At 40.5% G+C, this 21,880-nt stretch overlaps 1 protein-coding gene across 10 annotated transcripts in view; it reads left to right on the forward strand.

Annotated features, from left to right (window-relative positions):
* CDKAL1 (CDK5 regulatory subunit associated protein 1 like 1) overlaps positions 1-21,880 on the forward strand; it is a 658,999-nt gene that overhangs the window by 76,708 nt on the left and 560,411 nt on the right. The window contains exon 1 of one of the 10 annotated variants that reach the window (XM_021099786.1): positions 17,959-18,146. The exons of the other annotated variants lie outside the window; for them this stretch is intronic. Coding sequence (XP_020955445.1) covers positions 18,053-18,146 — 94 coding nt within the window. The 5' untranslated portion in view covers positions 17,959-18,052. Of the gene's footprint in view, positions 1-17,958; positions 18,147-21,880 lie in introns of those variants that run through there. 10 annotated transcript variants of the gene reach the window in all.

A 21,880-nucleotide genomic window follows, 5' to 3' on the forward strand; every position in this document is an offset into this window, starting at 1 on the left:
ATGAAAGAAGTAATGGGGAAGAAGTCCCAAAATATTGAAAAGTATTTCAAATATAAGATTACTTAGTACCAAAATTTTTTACATAGACTTCTGTGTTTAAAATTCTGTATAGTACAGTATTTCTACAGAGTTTTTGGAAGTCCCTTTTTTGTTTGATTTATTCACATCAACAGCTGGGATTGGAGTAAGCTATAGAATAGCTTCTTTCTAATAATAATTTTATTGAAACAAAATTCTTTCGCTGATGCTTCTGTGCTTTTTGACATAGACCCTATGATTATGGTTTGTAAAATATTCTCAGCTTCTTCTTTATCTGTTTCCTGAGTAGTAGCATGATTTTCCAGAAAACTTTGCACACTTAATTCAAAAAGACATTATTTGTCTTTGCTATGGTTGTATGGAGATAAAGCTCTGACGCATTCTGGATAAAGGTATCGTGGACAGTTAATTCGTAGGAAAAATTATTTTATTTCTGTTGGAGCTTTTTGTAAGAATAAAACCATAGATGTGACTGGTATCTTTTTTGTAACTGTAATCTAGAAATAGTTTCATATTCTATTTCAAACTTCTTTTAAATATGTTGTAAAACTTTTATTTACTGGGGTTCTCTTATCTATCAAATATGAAAATGGCTTTTAGAGAAAAGTTTGTTGGTTAATTAAGTATTCAGTCAATGTGCATCCATGTTACTTTTTCTGCATTAGTTGGTTAAACAAGAATTCATTGGTGTGTGTTTTAGTCTAGTATGTTTCCCACAGTTCTCACCAGGGGAATGTGTGGAATTCACTAACTTAATTGAAAAGTTTTGAATGTCTTTGTGACTTACGACAAATTCCTGAAAATTAAGGCTTTCTAATGAGTCAAGTTATGTAGGCAGTGTGTAAAAAGTCAATATATTGCCATAAGGTACAGTTTAATAAGTGTTTAGACATATTTGGGTTAAATACGCTCTGTGTGTTCTAACTCTCCTAAGTGATTTGTAATATTTAGATCTATTTTCCCTATGAGGTTAAGTAGGAGTAAGGCATTTACAATCAATAAATTGCTTCCGGGTAGAACATACCATGAACAGACTTGCTGTAGTGAAGATTAGAAAATATCATTTTAGAAGAAAATGTGGACTAAGTTTAAAAAAAGTAAGTCAGATTTAATAAAACTGGAGTTGGGAGACTTTACACCCCTTTGACAAGTATCAGCCTTTCTGGCTTGGGCTTAAAAACCATGGCACTGTCCCCAAGACCTGCCCGAATTGTGTTCCCCCTTACTCAGCTGATTGAGCATCTGTGTTTCTCTGCTACAGCTACTTTTGACAGAGTGGGGTTTAAGCATGTGGATTGAGCATACTTTTTTTTTTTTTTTTCCTGTTTTTTTTGTTTTGTAATTGTTTAACTTCTAACTTCACTGTTACTTTTTCCCCCTCCTAGATTCACTGAGCTGGAATCTCATTCAGAAGTCCTCTTCCTTTATTGTTTTTCCTGATGCCTGTGTTATACACTGAACCTAGCCTCATTGCTTTGTAAATGTTGGTGTTAGGAGAGGTACTTTTCCATCTGTCTCATGTTGCAAATAAGCTTCCTGGTAAAAGGTAAGCTGGATGGAAACAGAGACCTTGACTAAATCTTCATCAGTTTGTTTTTCATAGCATCTACTGGAGTATTTTATATGTAGTAGGCTCTTTAAAATACATATTGAATGAGAGAAAGGAAATGAGGTCTAGAGAGGCTAGGTGAATATATGTGGAGACTGTATAACAATGTATTATCAGATTAATTGTCATTGTAAAAGGACTCTAGGGAGTTCTCCACGTGGCTCGCTGTTAACGAACCTGACCAGTATCCATGAGGACATGGGATCGATCCCTGGCCTTGCTCAGTGGGTTAAAGGATCCAGCATTGCTGTGAGCTGTGGTATAGGTCGTAGAATGCGGTTAGGATCTGGTGTTGCTGTGGCTGTGGTGTAGGCCGGCAGCTGCAGCTCCAATTTGACCCCTTTCCTGGGAACTTCCATGTGCTGCAGGTGTGACCATAAAAAAAAGAAGTACTCTCAAAGACTTTAGAGAAATTAATTATTAGTACTATTCATGCAATAGCAAATCATTGCTTATGTTTAAAAAATTATTATTAGATAACATACACCGTATTTAGATAGGAATGCTTTTCATTATATGTAACAATACACCCAGTTAACAATGGCTTAACTAATGAGGGTTTATTTTTCTTACATAAGAAGAAGTTTGGAGGTAGGTATCTTACTGACCTTGGTGTGGCTGGTCAACAGTGTCAGGGCTTTTCTGAAATTTTCTAGGCCTTTCCTTCATGATTGCAAGATGGTGGCCCCTGCTAGGCATCCCCTTTATGTTCGAGGTGCCACGAAGAGGTATGGATTGACAGCAGCATCTTTGCTTTTACCAGGAAACCAAAAGCCTTTCTGGGATCTCTCTATTCGTTTTACTGGGAAACCAGCAGCCTTCATGGAAAGCTTGTAGCACTGCAGGCTTCCCCTTAAATGTTATGGCCCAAACTGTTTCACATGACCACGCCTAACTGGCAGAAAGGCTGAAAAAGTGTGATCAAGCTTTGCAGCCTCTGGTAGAGATGGGGGAGGGGAGAAGGAGTTCGGAAATAGGTATTGGGTTTGTTGACTAAGAGGATCTGTAAAGTAGATCACTTTGCCTAGCCAACATTGAAAGGGAGCCGCCTTCTTATGAATCTGTTTTGCAAAGAATACGGGGACTCCCTCTCTGAAGGAGGTGACACCTCTTCTCTTCCATGATTGCATCTACCCCAGAGTCCAGAACATCTGCTTGACGTGTACTTTTTTCCATCTGGTTTGGTTGTAGCTTCTTATGTTCTGGTGATCTAAAGCTACACTCAGAAAACTGCACTGGATAAAGGAACAAGGTAACTTTAATAAATCCTCCCGCTTAGAAAAGGGGAGAATTAGAAAACTCAAAACAGTCACTGGTCTACACATATACCATACTCGGGGCGGGGTGGGGTGGGGCTGGGGGAGATGTGAATGTTAAAAGACTTCCTGTTCTGGCAGTGGGTTAAAATCCTTCATTAACCTATCTGCCGTCCCTGTTTTATGTTCCCTGGGAGGGTCTCCCTTGGTCACAAAGTTTGTTGTCTGTTTTTCCCAGGCTAGGGGTTGAATCGGAGCTACAGCTGCCAGCCTACACCACAGCCACAGCAACGCCAGATCCAAGCTGAATCTATGACCTACACTGCAGCTCATGGTGACGCTGGATCCTTAACCCACTGGGCAAGGCCAGGGATTGAACCCGAATCCTCATGGATACTAGTTGGGTTTGTTATCGCTGAGCCACAAGGATAACTCCCTGGTCACAAAGTCTTAATTACTGTAGCTGTACAAGAAGTCTTGAAATAGGTAGACTGGTTCCTCTTAATTTTCTTCTTCCTTTGCGAAGTTGTTTTGGCCACTTTAGGGACTTTCTGTTTCCATGTACATTTTGGAATAAGTTTGTCTGTGTTTACCAAAAACCTTGCTGGGATTTTTATAGGAGTTACATTAAATTTATAGATCAATTTGGGGAGAATTGACATCTTTGCTATGTTGAATTTTCTAATCCATGAACATGGTAAGTCTCTCTATTGATTTGGTCTACTTTAATTTTTTAAATTTTTTTCAACAAAATTTGGTAATTTTATATGTATTTCATTTTCTTTGGAGCACTTGTAAATGGTAATCCTGTGTTGATTTTTTCACTTGTTAGTTGCTAGTTTCTACAAATGCAGTTGATTTTTGCTGATTTTATTTTGATCTTACAGAACTCACAGGATTTTTTTTTTCTAAGTTCCTTGAGACTTCCTACATTGATAATCATGTTATCTGCAAAAACAGACAGCTTTTCTTCTTTCCAGTTTGTTTGCATTTTACTTCTTCTTCTTCTTCTTCTTTTTTTTTTGCTTCATTGTGCTCTCTACACCATCTTGTCCTGTGTGTGGAGGTGAAATTGGACATCCTTTCCTGGTTTTTGACCTTAGGGGGAAAGAATCAGTCTGTCACCATTAAGCGATACTTTCTATAGCATTTTTGGTAGATACTCTTTATGTACTGGGAGGAAAATACTTTTTGTTCCTAGTTTTCTAAGTGTTTTTGTCACACGTATGTGTTGGATGAATTATAGATACTTAAAAGTACTATGAGGAGACCAGATTATTATTTTTTAGTTGGAAATTGGTTAGTTCATGAATAGTAGCCTGATAAAGTCTTTTATCTAATACATATAGTATTTAAGGCACCAAAGACTATTACTTGGCTCTGAGTCAACTGCATTTATTTCTCCATATATAAGGAAAGATTCATGACTATAATCACACGTGAATTTTCTCTTTGGCTTTCATTTAATTAATTAATTGATTGATTAATTTATTGCCTCACCCAAGGTATATGGACATTCCCAGGCCAAGGGATGGAATCCAGGTAGCAGCTGTGACCTATACTGCAGCTGCAGCAACACCGAATCCTTTAATCCACTGTGCCAACCTGGGGGTTGAACCTGCACGTTCACAGTGATCTGAGCTGTTACAGTCAGTCAGATTCTCAACTCACTGTGCCACCTCAGGAACCCCCTCTCTTTGGCTTTTGAAATAAACATTCTTTTTTTTTTTTTTTGGTCTTTTTAGGGCCAAAGTTGTAGCATATGAAATTCCCAAGTTAGGGATCGAATCGGAGCTGTAGCTGCTGGCCTACACCACAGCCACAGCAATGCCAGATCTGAGCCTCATCTTTGATCAACAGCACAGCTCACAGGAAGGCTGGATCCTTAACCCGCTGAGCGAGGGCCATGTCCTCATGGATACTATTTGTGTTTCTCCTGAAATATAAACATTCTTTTAATACAGACACTTAAAAAAAAAAAAACTGCCTTGTTGTATCTTTTTTGGTTCTGCCACTGACATTGTTCCCATAAAACTGGTGCTTATTTCTTTATCGGAGAAAAAAATACTTCCTGTGGATAGTCATGTTCCATATTTTTTAGTGCCTTTCATTCTCTTGAATTTTTTGGTGGCAGTGATGTATTCTTATGTTGCTGAGCAGCCTGTCTCTCTAATTGCCTGTTTCAAAAAGAAAAAAGTTTACAGAAAAGTTGCAAAAGCACTACCGAAGAGTCTTTTTCTCAGCTGTTTGACAGTAAGTTGTTCACATGATGCTTCATCACCCTCAAATACTTTAGCGTCTGTTTCCTGTAATGTTATTGTCCGGCAAAAACCACAGCACAGCCATCAGAATCAGGGAATTGACCCTTAGGCCTCACTGCCTCCTGTTCCTCAGCCCTCATATGGGTCATCCTCGTATTGTCCTGTATCTCAAGAGGATCTCGTTGGGAATTACATTTTGCATTGAATTGTCACGTCTCCTTAAGGCTCTTTTAATCTGGACCAGTTTCTCTCTCTTTCCTTGCCTTTTTATCTTTGTCATTTTTAAGGAGTGCAGGCCAGTTAGTCACATGATCATCCTGTGATTTGTGTTTGATATTTCTGCTGAGAAGCTTCAAGTTATGCATCTTTGGCAGGAATATCTTCAAAATTGATCCTCTTCAGTACATCCCATCAAGTGACACCTGACTGTGATTTGCCCCGTTATTGATGATGTTAACTTTGATCAGGTAATGAAGGTGATGTCTGCCAACTGTTTCCACTGTAAGATTATTTTTTTTTCACTCTTGTAGTTAATAATTTATGTTATGAGAAGATCTTGGAGCTATGTAAATTTCCTCATCAGACTTTCACCTTTCTTCAACTCCTATACTGTGCATCTTGCAGCGTCTCCACAGGGATCCTAGTACCCAGTGAAGCACATCCTCCTGAAACCTCACGGGGCCGTCCTCCTGCGTGCATTCTTCCCCCACCGGTGTAGGCCCTGACACTGACACTGGGCAGCTGTCACCACCCGCCCCACATGGAGGCTCTCTTCATTTCCCTTGGGCTTGGACTCCATAGGCCAGGCTGCCCTTTCCCCTCGGCACAGCTCTGATGCCCAAGCTGGGCTGCCCCCCTCAGGGGTGCCCTTCTTTCTGGGCTCTGAGACCCTGCGCCAGGCTGCCTGCCTTGGCAGATGCTCTTGGTCTGCTTCCACCCTGACACCCAGTGTCAGGCCACTCTCCTTTGTGACCACCCCAGTACCCCTGCCGAGTCACCTCTCAGACACAGGCCTTCCTCTTCCTGCCTCTGCTCTGACATCCTCCCTCCCTCGGATGGGCTCTCACACCACTCCTTAGGCTACCCCCCGAGTCCTCCCCACCCACCACCTTCCCCTTGCTCTCCTCTCAGTTATTACCTCTCATTCAGCCCCTCTTGTTAGCTTTCTCATCTATCTTTCTACTTCATAGCTCTTTCTATGAGAAATATTTAGAGACAATGAGTAAGGTTCTAAATGTAAATTTTATTTTCCTTAAAAACAGATGATTCTGATCTGTGATTAAACGTGCCAAGCTTAGTTGTTTTAGGCATCATGAAAGAAATAATCCCTGTACATAGGAGTAAAGGCAACACCACAGTTTGCTTCAAAAGGGAAATCGATGGCGCAGATTCAAAGCACTTCATTTTACCTGTTAGAGACACTCATCGATCCTGGCCATACCTCCTGGTTTCCAGTTTATGATGCTTCTTTACAAGTCATAACATTTTTCTATCCCAGTTTTCTCATCCATAAGATGGGGATCGTAAATACTTACCTTATGGGGCCGTTGGGGAGCTCAGATGAGTTAGTGTATTTGAAAATGCTTTGCAAAGGGTAAAATGTTATACAGATACAGTTATTTAGTTCTAATGTATTGCATAGTCAAATGGAAATGTACAGGAAATTAAGTCAAACATTTTAATTGCACTTGTGACTTCTAGGCAAATTCCCTTTGATTCATAAGGCAGAGAAGAGGTCAGCTTAGTTTTTGCTTTTTGCTGCCACTTTAAGTCCATTGTTCTGTCACCATTACTCAGTCAGGCAAACACTCTTCTTTTGAAGTCCTGCCCACTCATTCTGCCTGTGACATATTTCCGCCTTCTCGATGGTTTTTACCCCCTTTGTGTGCAATAGTCCTCTTCACCCCAGTGCCTGTTGTCTGTCGTCTTTGGTGATCTAAGCATCATTGACCTTCTGTGAATTCTTTCGTGCATTTACAGTTGTTAGTGGTGCAGTGCTGCTTGCATAGATCACTGGATAGGTATCTTAAAGTGAACATGTCTGACGCTGAAAGTACATTCTTTGACTGGTCCTCCCTAGAGCTTCCACTTACCTTACTGGTGTCACTTTGGCACTAACCTTCTAGTCTTTCCCATATCTAATCAGTTACTAAGTTCTTTTGTTTATGCAAAACCTCTTTCCTACTTGAGCCTTCGTTTTCACCATAATTAACAGCCTACCTTTGGTTCTTATTACTTAATCTCTGAACTACTGCAATAGCCTTCTTCAAGGCCAAGGTTAGAACTTTGGCTTGCCAGGTACAAGCCTGACTGTCTGTCGAATAATTGGGTGAAGATGGCCTTTGGGGCCAAAGCCAGCCCTCGGAGGGGCCAGTCCTTCCAGATGAGCCAGTCAGATGATATAGAACAGGTCTCCAGAGACCTTGAGAACCTCCAGATCTTTGGAATCAGGCTAGGGGAAGAAGCTCTGCCTTGTCAGGCCTAACTCAGGTCTGAAAGCCCCTAGAATCAAGGAAGACCTGATCTTTAGAACCTGAGTGCCATTATCTAAATATAGCTACAATTTAACATCTTGGTATATTTACTTCTTTTTTTTTTTTAGGGCTGCACCATGGCATATGATGTTCCCAGGCTAGGGGTTGAATCAGAGCTTCAGCTGACGGCCTATATACCACAGCCATAGCAACGCCAGATCCAAGCCACGTCTGCTACCTACATGACAACTCACAGTAACTCTGGATCCTTAACCCACTGAGCAAGGCCAGGGATCGAACCCGCAACCTCATGGTTCCTAGTCGGATTCATTAATCACTGTGCCATGACAGGAACTGAGTTTTTTCTTTTACTTTCTCTGTAATTATATGTATAAACTGCATAATGGCTGTTAAACAACATTTTTTTTCCATGATATTTTTGAAAGTGCAGTTTAAAAAAAATTATCAGTACACAGTGTTTCATAGAATGTAAAGTTGCTGCTGTCTTTGTTCCTGTTAGAACAAGAAGATCCCCTGGAAGAAAAAACAGATTCTCCATCAGAGCTTGACTCCAGCTTCTGCTGAAAGTAGTATTTGTCTAGTGTTAATTTTTGATTGTTGACAAGAATTAGTGTGTTTGCCTCTAAGTTTGGTCTTGACACGTAGTCACTAATGTGCCTCCTGCTCTTTGCTGCTTTGCTTCTTTATTCCTTCATGCATTTTCCCTCCCTGCTCCCTTTCTTTCTTTTCTTTCTCTCTCTCCCCCCTCCCCTTCTTTCCCTCTCTCATTCCCTCCTTCCCGCTCTTGCACCCCTTCCTCCCTCCCTTCTTTCCATCCATCCAATAGGAGCATATTCGCTTCTGAGTTTTCGTCTTGGCTCAGAGTTCACTGAGGGACTCATACTAAGGGGGAGACACAATAATAAATCTCTGCCAGGATGTGCCACGGGTTTACCTGTGCTCACGAGGGAAGGAGTGCCTTACTCTTTCTGAAGAGGGTGGAGAGGGCTTCCCAGGGGTGGTGACATGTATGCGAGCTGTGAAAGATGAGTGGGAGTTTGCTAGGGCAGATGGGTGGAAGACTCGTTTAGGTGGCTGGTACAGAAATGAGGACAGTGGTGATGGGGTGGTTTTTAAACAAGTTTATTTTTATTACAAGCTTATTTGTCAATTTTGCTCATGTGTTTTTTAAAACCATTTACTGAGATAATGATTCCCCTGCCCTACACCATTTAAAGTGTATAATAGGTAGCTTTTAGTGTATTCATGGAGTTGTGCCTTCATCACCATGGTCAATTAAAAACGTTTTCATTGCCCCGATAGAAACTTCTTTAGCGGTTACCCCTCAGACTTTGTAGCTTTGCCAGCCCTGGGCAGTCAGCAGTCTGCTTTCTGTCTCTTTTGACATTTCATTTAAGTGGAATCATAACACACATGTTCCCTGGTGACTGACCTCTTTCACTCAGCAGGTTTTCAGGGTTCATCCATGTTCTAACAGGCATGAGGAGTTCATTTCTTTTTATTGCCTAATAATATTCCATTTTATTCTCCATTCATCACCTGATGGATATTTGGGTTTTTCTAACGTTTTGGCTATTCGGAATAATGCTGCTATGGACATTGATGTACAGGTTTTTGTGTGGACATATTTTTTTTATTTCTCTAGGCTGTACTCCCAGGAAAGGAGTTTCTGGTTCATATGTTAACTCTCTGCTCAACAATTGGAGGATCTGCCAGATTATTTTCAAATTAGTTATGCTTGGTTTTTTTTTTTTTTTTTTTTTAGGGCCGCACCTGCGGCATATGGAAGTTCCCAGGCTGTAGCTGCCGGCTTTCGCCACAGCCATAGCAATGCCAGATTCAGTCTGTATCTGTGACCTATACCATAGCTCATGGCAATACTGGATCCTTAACCCACTGAGCGAGGCAGAGGTCAAACCTGCATCCTCTTGGATACTAGTCAGGTTCATTACCGCTGAGCCGCAATGGGAGCCTCCTAGCTGTGCGGTTTTACAATCTGGTCAGCAGTGCTATTTTCTTCTTTTTTTTTTTCAAATTTTATTTTTATTTTTTTTGTCTTTTTGCCTCTTCTAGGGCCGTACCTGTGGCATATGGAGGTTCCCAGACTAGGGGTCCAATCGGAGCTGTAGCCCCCAGCCTATGCCAGAGCCACAGCCACGCGGGATCCGAGCCGCGTCTGCGACCTACACCACAGCTCATGGCAACGCTGGATCTTAACCCACTGAGCAGGGCCAGGGATCAAACCTGCAACCTCATGGTTCCTAGTCAGATTCGTTAACCACTGCACCACGGTGGGAACTCCTTGCTATTTTCATTAATTTATTTTTATTATAGCCATATGAGTAGATGTGAGGTGGTATCTCCTAGTAGTTTTGATTTGCATTTTCCTGATGGCTATTAATGTTGAGTGTCTTTTCATGTGATGATGAATTATTTGTGTGTCTTTGGAGAAATGTCTCTTCAGACCTTTTGCTCACTTTTAATCAGATCATTTGCTTTTTTGTCATTGAATTATAATAATTTTTATGTTGTTTCTAGTGTTCTGAAGCAAAACTATGACTAGAATACATTACTTTTGACTTCAACTGGAGAATGACTCCATCGAAATTTTGAATCACCTTAAAGAAAATTTACATCCAAAATGTAGATTTGGAGGAGTTCCTATGGTGGCTCAGCGGTAATGAACCCAACCTAGTATCCATGAGCACGTATGTTCGATCCCTGGCCGCGCTTAAGGATCTGGTGTTGCCGTGAGCTGTGGTGAAGGTCTGCAGCTACAGCTCTGAATGGACCCCTAGCCTGCGAGAACTAAAGAAGCAAAAAAAAAAAAAAAAAAAAAAAAAAGTAGATTTGGAGATACTAATTTTCAATTACATTCCACAAGTCAAATTCTAGTTAAATGATCTTGTTTTATCAAGGCTAATTCTCCCTGTTTATTCTGAGGTGTCAGGTAATTGAAATGAGCAAGCTTTTCTTATCTTCTTTCCCAAGTAGTTCATTAAGGCAATAGTTTTCCTCTTTTGTGTCTCTCGTTCTTTGCCTCAAATTAGTCAAACATATTTGTAATTTTAACAAGTTTGATACTGTTATTTGCAGGTATTGCTTATGTATATCTCTCAGTCAATTGAATGGCAACTATTGGATGCCTGTGTAGGTATACAGATGGCTCATTTTGTTTCTCTCTTGGGGTCATAGTCAAAATACCTAACACTGGTATAACATGGGCATTAAAAAATCAGAGTGGGCACAGCTTTAAAGTACTTCATTCACAATTAATTCGTTATTTCAATCATAGATCTTTGATGTTATTCTTCTTTGTACTTTGAAGTCTAGTGAACCTATGACTAGTCCATAGCTTCATTTTTGATCTGAATTTTCCCTCCCTTGCCGGTGTCCTATGGGTATTTCTCTTTTGATTACCAAATTCGTAATTATTTTGACCCAGTGAGTTTGCTGGGTGAAAATCCGGAGGTAGCTCTGGGAGTTCCCGTCGTGGCACATTGGAAACAAATCCGACTAGGAACCATGAGGTTGTGGGGTTGATCCCTGGCCTTGCTCAGTGGGTTAAGGATCCATTGTTGCCATGAGCGGTGGTGTAGTTCCCAGACACAGCTCGGATCTGGCGTTGCTGTGGCTCTGGCGTAGGCTGGCGGCAACAGCTCCGATTAGACCCCTAGCCTGGGAACCTCTGTATGCCGCGGGTGCAGTCCTAAAAAAAAAAAAGGACAGAAAAAAAAAATCCAGAGGTAGCTCTTATATTAGAGATGATATTCAGCAGATAATCTAAACTTCCCTTTAGATGAATAAAAGTATCAATTTATGCTAAACAATTAAGGATTGTATATAATGTGAGTGGAAACCAGATATTTTGCAAATTTGCCAGTGAGTGGTTTCTCTTATGTTGCTATGATTTGCTTCTTGGCTAAATATAAATCTTTTCAACATACCACTTTAAAAATATTTGCATCAGGAAAGAAAATCTCCATGGAATACATGAATTTAAAAATACAATTGGACTAGTTGGGTGCTCTGAAAAGCCATTTTTTCTTTGTCCCCAAGACTGACTCCCTGCAGCTACACGGTGTGTGTGCCTCCTCTGCAGATGTAATTTCAGGTAGCTTTATCGCCAGAGTCCCCAAACTGGGGCTTTCTTTTTAATCTCCTGCATTGGATTGCTGGTGTCGCCCATTATGTCAGGCACGCCATGGACACCAGTTCTGAGGTTACCACTAAGGAGTTAAAGGAGAAGAAGGAAGTTGTTGAGGAGGTGAGCATGGAAGAGGTATAACTACGAAGGGGAAGGCTAAGGAGGACAATGGGGTGCAGGAAGCTGTCACTGATGTAGAAGAAGGGGGGAGGGAGTGGAGGAGGAGGAAGAAGGTGATGGTGAAGAAAAGGATGAAATGAAGATGAGGGGGCTGAGGCAGCTTTGGGTGGTGGGCAGCTGAAGGTGACAAGGGTGATGATGTTGACACCGAAGAACAAGAAGACCGATGAGGATGACTACACAACAAAAAAGAAAAATTAAAACCAAAAAAAAAAAAGGCCACCCTGAGCCATTTACTTCCCATCCCAGAATCTAAGCATGATTACCTTGCAGGAGAGAGGCCTGCCAGCCACCCACTGTGGAAGAGCAAGTGACACATGCTCTTCACCACCCAACCAAAACCAAGCATGAATTTGCAAAAGGAGAAGGGAAAAAACCTTGAAGTTTCAAGGTCCTGCCTGGTTCTTATCTTAAAAGTGACATAGAAGACAAATTTATGGTTACTAAACGGGAAAAGGGGGGGTTAGGGATAAATGAGGAGTTTGGGATTAACATATACACACTACCGTATATAAAAATAGATAACCAACAAGAGCCTACTATATAGCACAGAGAATTCTATTGAATATATTGTAATAACTCATAATGGAAAAGAATCTGAAAGTTTTTATACATATGTAAAAACTGAATCCCTTTGCTATGCACCTGAAATTAACACAATATTGTGAATCAACTATACTTCAGTTTTTTAAAAAAGTGCATTAAAAAAGGAAGATTTGGGAGTTCCCGTCGTGGCGCAGTGGTTAACGAATCCGACTAGGAACCATGAGGTTTCGGGTTCGGTCCCTGCCCTTGCTCAGTGGGTTAATGATCCGGCATTGCCGTGAGCTGTGGTGTAGGTTGCAGACAGGGCTCGGATCCTGCGTTGCTGTGGCTCTGGCGTAGGCCGGTGGCTACAGCTCCGATTCGACCCCTAGCCTGGGAACCTCCATATGCCGCGGGAGCGGCCCAAGAAATAGCAACAACAACAACAAAAGACAAAAAAAAAAAAAAAAAAAAAAAAGGAAGATTTGTTTGTATTTTCAATGTGCATTTTTATTTTTGAGCCTATTCTTAGGGGTCAGCCTTTTTTAGTGGTCTTAGATGACCAGACTATCCTTTGGGGTGTTCTCTTTCCTACTTTGACTTTACTTATTGTGTGATCATGTTCATTATAATCTCAAGGAAGGAAAAAAAAAAATCTTTGTTAAATAAAAAGCAAAAACAACAGCAAAAACAGTCTTATTCCCAGGATGCCAGTAACTTTTTGGTGTATGTACTTAGCTGTACTATAAGTAGTTAGTTTTATGAAATGATTAAAGAGGCCAAAGATAAAAGGTTTAATTTTCTCCTCTTTTTTGTCTATGAAGTTGCTGTTTATTTATTTCTTTGGCCTGTTTGATGTCCGTGTGAAACAATCTTGTTCAGCAGTAAACCAGATGTTTACTTTGTTGAGTTCTTAAAGCAAAAAAGGATAAAAAATTTTTTAAAACAACTCATTTTTTAATGTATATTAAATTCTTTTTTAAAAATTTTCATTTATTTTAAATTATAGTTGATTTACAATGTTTCTTCAAGTTGTGTTATACAGCAAAATGACCCAGTCACACACATTTCCCTCTGCTGTACAGTAGGGCCCCCATTGTCCATCCATTCCAAATTCTTAACAGTGGCTTATTTTCTTCCTTACCAAAATATAGTTGCAAATAGCTGCCAATAGTAGGTATCTGACCCAGTGTTCATTTAGCCACATGTATAGATTATCTGTGATAATCTTGTTAAAACACCTCTTGCTTCCTTTTGGTTCACTGCTGCTTTTCATAGTTGCCTTAATGGCAGCCATAGGGAGGCAGGAGGCCATGCAGTGTTCCAGGTGGCATATATAGAGGTGGTGGCAGTGGAGATAAATTGCAGCCGTATTCACATGATTTTGGAGGTAAAATCCTTTGGGAGTTGTTGGATTTGCTGCATGAGATGGTGAGGTGAAAGGAATGATGACTCCAGGTTTCTGGTTGCAGCATCTGAGTAATGTGCCATTCATTTGTGGAGGTGGGGAAGTCTGGAAGAGGTAAGTTTATTTGTTTGCCTGTTGGCTCTCAGATTTAGTTCCCTAACTCTCTCTCTCCTCCATATTGCATGGAACTGCATTTCATGGTTTCCTTGCCTTTTGCCTTTTGTGGTTAGATTTGGCCAGTAGGAGGCATTGATGGATGCCTGGAGGATGGGAGTCAGGAGAAGGTAGGGTGGTTTCCCTTCTCTCTTTTTGCTCTGGATTTGGTCCTAGGAAGTGACAGTTTCATTCCCCATGGCTTCATTTCCTCTTAGCTCCTTCCTTTGTTGTGGTCCTAGTGTCCAGTGATCAGTTCCTGCTGTTGTTCTTGCCCCTGCCAACCGATCGAAGCTTCTGGGCTCTTACAATCCCACCTTATCCAGTGGCTCTCTCCAGCCCTTAGGCTGATAATGGTTTTCTGCTGTTACTCATCTTCTGGTTGCTTCACCATCCCCATTTGGTGTCTTGGTTTTTCCATTGCCTATGTAACAACACTTCTGTATTAATTTTTTCTTTTTCTTAATGTGTAGAGTGGTTTCTGTTTTCCTAACTAGAACCTGAAGAATACAAGCGTGAAAACTTGAGAGTTCAGTTTCAGAAATGGTCTGTCAAGATGAGTGTTTCTTTGGTACTTTCCAGTGGAGATGCTACTAGATGAATTGGATAGTGAGCTCAGATGGATGTCTAAACTGGGAGAGTAAATTTAGTTACCACCTCTGAGTGTACTAGTAGTATTTAAAACCATGAGAAGTATGGTTGGAATCATTCAGTGAATAGATGAGAAGGGAACCAAAATCTAGGTCCTAAGAACTCTAATTCATGGAGGGCACATGGGGATGGATGAAGTAGAGGGGCCTGGGAGGTCAGAGGAAATGATGCTTTTGATACCATGAAGAAAGGAGTGTTTGACTGAGTCATGCTGCAATCTATGGCAGTTGGTGTCAGCTCCCTTGATGAAAGAGGTTTTTGGGAAATGGTGAGGTGTTGAAGTGCTTAGAAGAATGAAGGGAGGTGGCAGAGTATAGCTGGTGTAGAAAGACAGTTCTTCCAAGATGTGTGACTATGAAAGGGAGTAATGAAATGGGAAGATAGCAGGAGGATTAGCTCCTTTTTTGTTTTGTTTTGGCCGCCCCTTGGCATATGGAACTCTTGGGCCAGGGATCAGATTTGAGCCACAGCCTCGAACTAAGCCACAACTGCAGCAACACTGGATCCTCAACCCACTGTGCCGGTCTGGGAATTGAACCATTGTCCCAGTGCTCCCAGGACGCTGTTGACCGAGTTTCACCTCATTGGGAGTTCTGAGACAAGCTACATTTTTTACAGTTGTTTTTTTTCCTTTGAAAATACTTTATTTTTGAATAGGTTCAAAAATAAAAAATAAGTTATATAAGGGAAAAATCTTCCTCTTGTCTTCCATCTGTCCTGTTCCACTCCCTCCTCCCAGTCCCAGCCATTGCTATTCATTTCTGGTAGACATCCCCCAATTTTCCAAAAATGCAATATAAGCAAATGTGTAGTTCCAGTGGTAGCATAATGTATATATTTTTTGGTGTCTTATTGTTTTCTTTGAACAAATGTATTTATATTAAGACTTTGAGGGTTCCCCCCTGCCTTTTGTAAACAGCTTTCTAGGAGCCTCAATTCTGAGTATAACAAAATGTCTTTAGCCAGTTACCTTTTTCTGTTAAAAATAATGCTGCAGGGAACGGCTTTGTACCTGTGCAGGTATGGTTGTCACTATCATAGGCCGAATCTTTAGAACGTCTCAGTGAGAGGATATGCGTTTGCCATTTCAGGAGAGAATGCCAGATTGCTTCCACAGGTGGTGGTCTGGTTTGTATGCCCACCAGCAATTCATGAGAGTGCTTGTTTCCTCAGAGTTACACCAGCTCAGTGTGTTATCCAGCGTATGGGTTTTGACAATATAAGAAGTGAGGTAAAATGGTACAGTTTTTTTTTTTTTTCAAGTGCAGTTTTAGTTTTCATTTATTAAGAATGGGGTTGAACATCTTTTTTATACATTCAAGAGCCATGTGTGTTTTGTAAGCCCTTAATTCATATTCTTGGCCCATTTTTTTTTTTTTTCCATTTAGATTTTGGTCTTCTCAGCTTTGGATTTTACTTATTGGGCCTGAGGGCCTAAAAAAAAAGCTCATTGTGACAGGAACATAGCATTCAGGGTGGGCTTTTGTAAGAGGGGTGGTGACCAAATCATGAAGTACCCTAGAAAGTTCATTTACTGTATATATTGCTTTATAGTTTATACACCTATTTAACAGGTAGAAATAGATATCCTTTTAGGGATCCTTCAGACGCAGTTACTTCTAAAATATTTATGTATCAGGATCAGCAGAGCGATTTAATCTGGAAAGAGGTTGAGGGAATATTAGCAGTGTTCTATTCTACATTGTAAGTTAAAGGCCTATCTTTCCAGCACTCTGATTTTGTTTATGACCAGGTCCGTTTAGCTGTATAATTTTTAGTAGTTATTGGTAAAGTTTTTGCCAGCTATTACTTCTTAGAAGAAAAAAATATTCTTTTCCTTTTAAACAGTAAACAGAGTTCAAGCTGACCCTTGTTTTCCTCCTCTTCTTTCTATGAAGCCCTCAGCAGGACTCTTTTAAAAGAACAAACTCATTATGTGAGTATTTTCTGAGAATAAGTGCTCCCCCTGGGGAGCTCATATGGTCTCCTTCACTCAGAAACACTGTGCAGTGGAGGGTCACTTCTTTTTTTTTTTTTTTTTTTGTCTTTTTTATAGCCACACCTGTGGCATATGGAAGTTCCCAGGCTAGGGGTCCAATAGGAGCTGTAGCTGCCAGCCTACACCACAGCCACAGCAGTGGGGGATCCGAGTCGCATCTGTGACCTTCACCACAGCTCATGGCAATGCCAGATCCTTAACCCACTGCGAGGCGAGGGATCGAACCTGAGTCCTCATGGATGCTAGTCGGGTTTGTTAACCACTGAGCCACGACGGGAATTCCAAGGGTCAGTTCTAGCTCTGTGTATATCACACTGGAACTGGATATACTCTGTCCATCTGTCTGTCTCTCTCTTTCATTTCTCCTTCTCTTCTTTCCTCCTCCTCCTTTTCCTCCCTGACTTCTTCCCAACCTCCGGCTTCTCCAACCCTAGCTGGTTAGGGGGAATACTTTGTCGTGGATCACTTTAATTGCTTTTCTAAAACAGATTTTGAAAGCGTGGTTACTCCATGCTGTTTTGTATACACAGTTCCTAAAAAGAGCAGTAAGTAAAATGTGGAAGGAGGATATTAATCCATTGACTAGAATTTTGCCTTTTATTGTTTTTTTCTTTTTTTTTTTTTCTTTTTTTTTTTGTCATTTTGCATTTTCTAGGGCCGCTCCTGTGGCATATGGAGGTTCCCAGGCTAGGGGTCTAATCGGAGCTGTAGCCACCAGCCTACGCCAGAGCTACAGCAACGCAGGATCCGAGCCGTGTCTGTGACCTACACCACAGCTCACGGCAATGCCGGATTCTTAACCCACTGAGCAAGGCCAGGGATCAAACCTGCAACTTCATGGTTCCTAGTCGGATTCGTTAACCACTGAGCCACAACAGGAACTCCCTTTTATTGGTTTTAAGATATTTTTCACTATGTTTTTAAAGGTACTTTAAAATTTTCTTATTAAAGCATTCTCTATTCTCTGAGTTTTTAGTAGGCGTGTGATGGTTTGTCTTGTATAAATAAACTCTCTGGCTCTGATTAAGTATAATAGACATTTAAACTTTTGGACTTGACTTGTCTAGAGTTCTGTGGTAAAGAAATTTCCCCAAAATGCTGTTGGGTCCAAAACAATCAAGATTTTCCTCCCACTTCATTTTGTTCTTAGTGAATTTTTATTTGTATCAGCTTGTTTAGCTGCCTTACTTAAATCAATTTAAGCAAGTAATTTAAGGCTCCTCTTACTGTTTTAGGCTGTTCTTCTAGTTGACTTTCGAATGGAACAGTTGTGCAAGATATGTTCTATCCTGAGCAGTATTGATAGGAACCCTGTCCATCTCTTCTCTAATGCCACCATTATGCCGAAGGCTGCAGGGTGAAGAGAAGATTGGTGGCTTTGAGAGTTGTCAGCCTGTGCTTTGGAGTGATGAACCTGTACACGGTATTAATTGTCCCTTTAATTGCATGTCTCCCACTGATTTCAGAAGACCAAGAGCCGACATATTCAAGATCTTGGAAATTTTGGAAATAGCCAAACAGTTCCTTTGGAAGCCTGCTTATTTGTCTTCTTAGAAATAGTATCATGAGGCAACCTCAGGGTCATGTAATACTTTTAAATTTTGTTTTAGATATTGTCTGTACTATTTTTGAGCAAGGGGCAAAGAACCACTAATGAGGCATTCTGATTTCCTTAAATTTGTAGTCTCTGGAGTCAGTTTGTCTGGATTTCTAATCCTGGCCCACTTTCTTGATTTTAGGCGAGTTCTTCTCCTTTCAGAGCCTTAGATTCCCTCTCTGTGAAACTGAAGTAAAAGTTGAACCCACTTCAAATTGGGAGCATTAAATGAAAAAAAAAAAAAAAAAGGATTATGACATGTTTGGCTCATTACTGGATGCATAATATATACTCATTAATGTTAGCTATTATCATTAATGCTATCAGATTTTTATTACTTTGGATTTAGAAGTAATTTATCTTGTGAACATAAAGAAATAGTTTGGAAAGTAAAAGCATTTCGATTAAAACAAATAGTTTGTTTCTCTGTTCTCACACTCAGAGTGGGTGGTGTTTCAATGACCATCATTTTCTTGGTTCAGTGAGTACAAAAGCTTTTAGCAGTGGTGAGAAAAGTCCTGGAAAATGTATATCAGGTCACTGTTTTCATGATGGATCATAGCAGGAAAATAGTTTATGTTCTTATCTTAAAATGAATGAACAGTATTGATTTTGAGCTCTATGGGAAAGGAACCTTAAAAAAGTTTTTTTAGGAGTTCCTGTCATGGTGCAGTGGTTAACGAATCTGACTAGGAACCATGAGGTTGCGGGTTCGGTCCCTGCCCTTGCTCAGTGGGTTGACGATCCGGTGTTGCCGTGAGCTGTGGGTGTAAGGTTGCAGACGCAGCTCGGATCCCGAGTTGCTGTGGCTCTGGCGTAGGCCGGAGGTTACAGCTCCCATCTGACCCCTAGCCTGGGAACCTCTATATGCTGCGGGAGCGGCCCTAGAAAAGGCAAAAAGACAAAAAAAAAAAAAAAAAAAAGTTTTTTTAAAGGCTTGATTAGTTTTTTAGTTTAGCTTAAGCTTTTAGAAATTTAAACAATGCAGATGGATATAAATTAAATATTCATGTGTCCTTTTTTGGGGTTAAACTTTATAAAAGTATGAAAGTAATGTCCGTGCAAGTTTAAACAAAGCAAAGAGACAGAAGGTAAAAGGTGCACATTAAGATCATATTGAAGGCCAGCTGAACCTTCATCTGGTATCCTAGGGCAGACATCTCAGAGTTGCATATGTATGCTTCTAGAGTTTTTTTTTTAATTAGAACAGAATTTCCTCATTTCCCCTTTTTCCTTTTTAAAACATAAATGAAATACAAGACCTACGCTTCACCTTGCTTTCACCTGATGATATAACAAAGATAATTATAATTTAGCACTTACAGATTTATTTTGCCTTTTTAATAGTTCAGCGGTATTTTAGCTGCAGTCTCATAACTTATTTAACCAGTCTCCTTGTAATGGGAATGTAGGCTTTGCAAAGTTTTTGCTTTGTTGAGTTTTAAAATTTATGTGTGTATATACATGTGTATATATATGTGTGTGTGTTTGTATGTAAATATGTGTGTGTGGTGCAAGTATTCTACAAGCATGTGTAGGAGAAATTCTCATGCACATTTAAATTTTTGAAAGATTCCTATGTTGCATTTCAAAGAGTTTCCTAAGTGTAGACTCCATCAGCAGAGTAGAGCTTGCTAGCTTCCCCATATGCCTTTGCTAGCCGTAGGTAGTATCATACTTTAAAAAATTTTCCAGTTTGGTATGGGAACAAAGGATCTTAACTTCATTGTGCATCTAAAAAATTCATTGAGATCAGTGTATCTTGGGACGGAGTCCTAATAGCGCAAAGATCTAAGTGTAAAACGATAACTACATTATACGTTACACTGTGTATTAAAATAAAACTTCAGTGAATTCCTTAGTAAACTGGGAGTGGAGGAAACTTTCTAATTATGACTCAGAATCTAGAAGCATTAAGAGGAAAGGTTGATAAATTTGATATCCTGGAAATAAAGCATGAGGAACTATAAAAACTAAAATGACAACTGGGAGAAAATATTGTAACCCTGTCACAGACAGAAGATTAATGCCCTTTGTGTATGTATTTATGTGTATAAGTAAATTAAAACTTGATATGAAAATGTTTAGCCTGATAGAAAAAAGGGAAAAAGATTTAGACAGAAAATGGGGAGGGGTGCATGTGGGGGTGAAAAACCCTGCAAATGGCTCTTAAACATGTGAAAAGATGCTTAAACCATTTGTAATAAGAGAAATGCAGTTCACATGGTGGTACAGCAGGATTGACAGCATCTCTGCAGTGCCAGGACATAGGTTCGACCTCTGGCACAAGGGTTTTAAAGATAGGGTTTCGCTGCAGCTGCAGTGTGGGTCGCAACTGCAGCTTGGATCTGAACCCGCCTGAGAACTCCATATGCCGCAGGGTGGCCAAAAAAGAAAACAGAGAGAGAGAGAGAGAGAGAAATGCACATTAAAACCTCATCGGGAGTTCCCGTTGCGGTGCAGTGGAAATAAATCTGACTAGTAACCATGAGGTTGCAGGTTTGATCCCTGGCCTCATTGCCGTGAGCTGTGGTGTAGGTCGCAGACGCAGCTCGGATCCTGCATTGCTGTGGCTGTGGCTTAGGCCAGCGGCTACAGCTCCAATTTGACCCCTAGCCTGGAACTTCCATATGCCGTGGGTGAGGCCCTAAAAAGCAAAAAACAAACAAACAAAAAACCCCCAAACCTCACCAGCTTCCTGTTTCTCACCATACTGGAAAACGTACGAAGGTTCGATAGCACAGTCCGTCGTCTATACTGAGTGTACAGGAGTGCAAAGTCATGTACCCTCCCTTTTGGAGGAGCATCTGTAATGGAATTATGTACAATTTATCTTCTGTTCCAACAGTCTGACTTTTTTTGGACTTAATTCCCAGAGGTAAGCTGGGAAAAATCCAAAATGATATATGTACAGTGCTGTTCACTGTAGTGCTATTTGTAGTAATGAAAGACTGAAAATAGTCAAATTTTGAGGTCTAGATTCCATCTGGCTAGCCTGAAGTTCATAGCTTTCCACACCAGTCCTGCACTGGCAATATATGGCTTATGTGAAGGCGATTTTCAGCTGCGTGTCAGGGGTTAACAGTGCTGCGGAACAAGTCTCACAGTAGATAGACTTGCCCATTTCCCTAATTCTGTCCCTAGATGTTCCTCTCTAAAACCTCTTCCCCTCCCCAGCACTGGAGAACCCGACATGGATGCTCTGACGAAGGCAAAGACCATAGGTCTTCACTTTCTCTTAGCAGATGTTTAATCCAATAACCAAATTACCTACTTGTGGTAGGATGTTTGGATATTTAATTTATTTTGGGTGGTGAGGTCTTCCGGTATTTTCTGATTGTTCTAGATGCTGCTGCTATAAGGTTGACATGCTAAATACTAGGTTACTTCTTGTTTTTCAGATGCGTTTCCCCCCCACCCTGCCTTCCTCTGTTAATGTTTGAAGTTGAGATGTATCTTAAAACTTATAAAAGCATGAATATAACATTCCAACTCTTGAGCTGTTACAAAGTTGATAGTGTTTCTTAGAGTTGATGGCATCTTAAAACACAGGAAATGTG

The sequence above is a fragment of the Sus scrofa genome, chromosome 7, assembly GCF_000003025.6.
Source record: "Sus scrofa isolate TJ Tabasco breed Duroc chromosome 7, Sscrofa11.1, whole genome shotgun sequence".
NCBI classification, from domain to species: Eukaryota; Metazoa; Chordata; class Mammalia; order Artiodactyla; family Suidae; genus Sus; species Sus scrofa.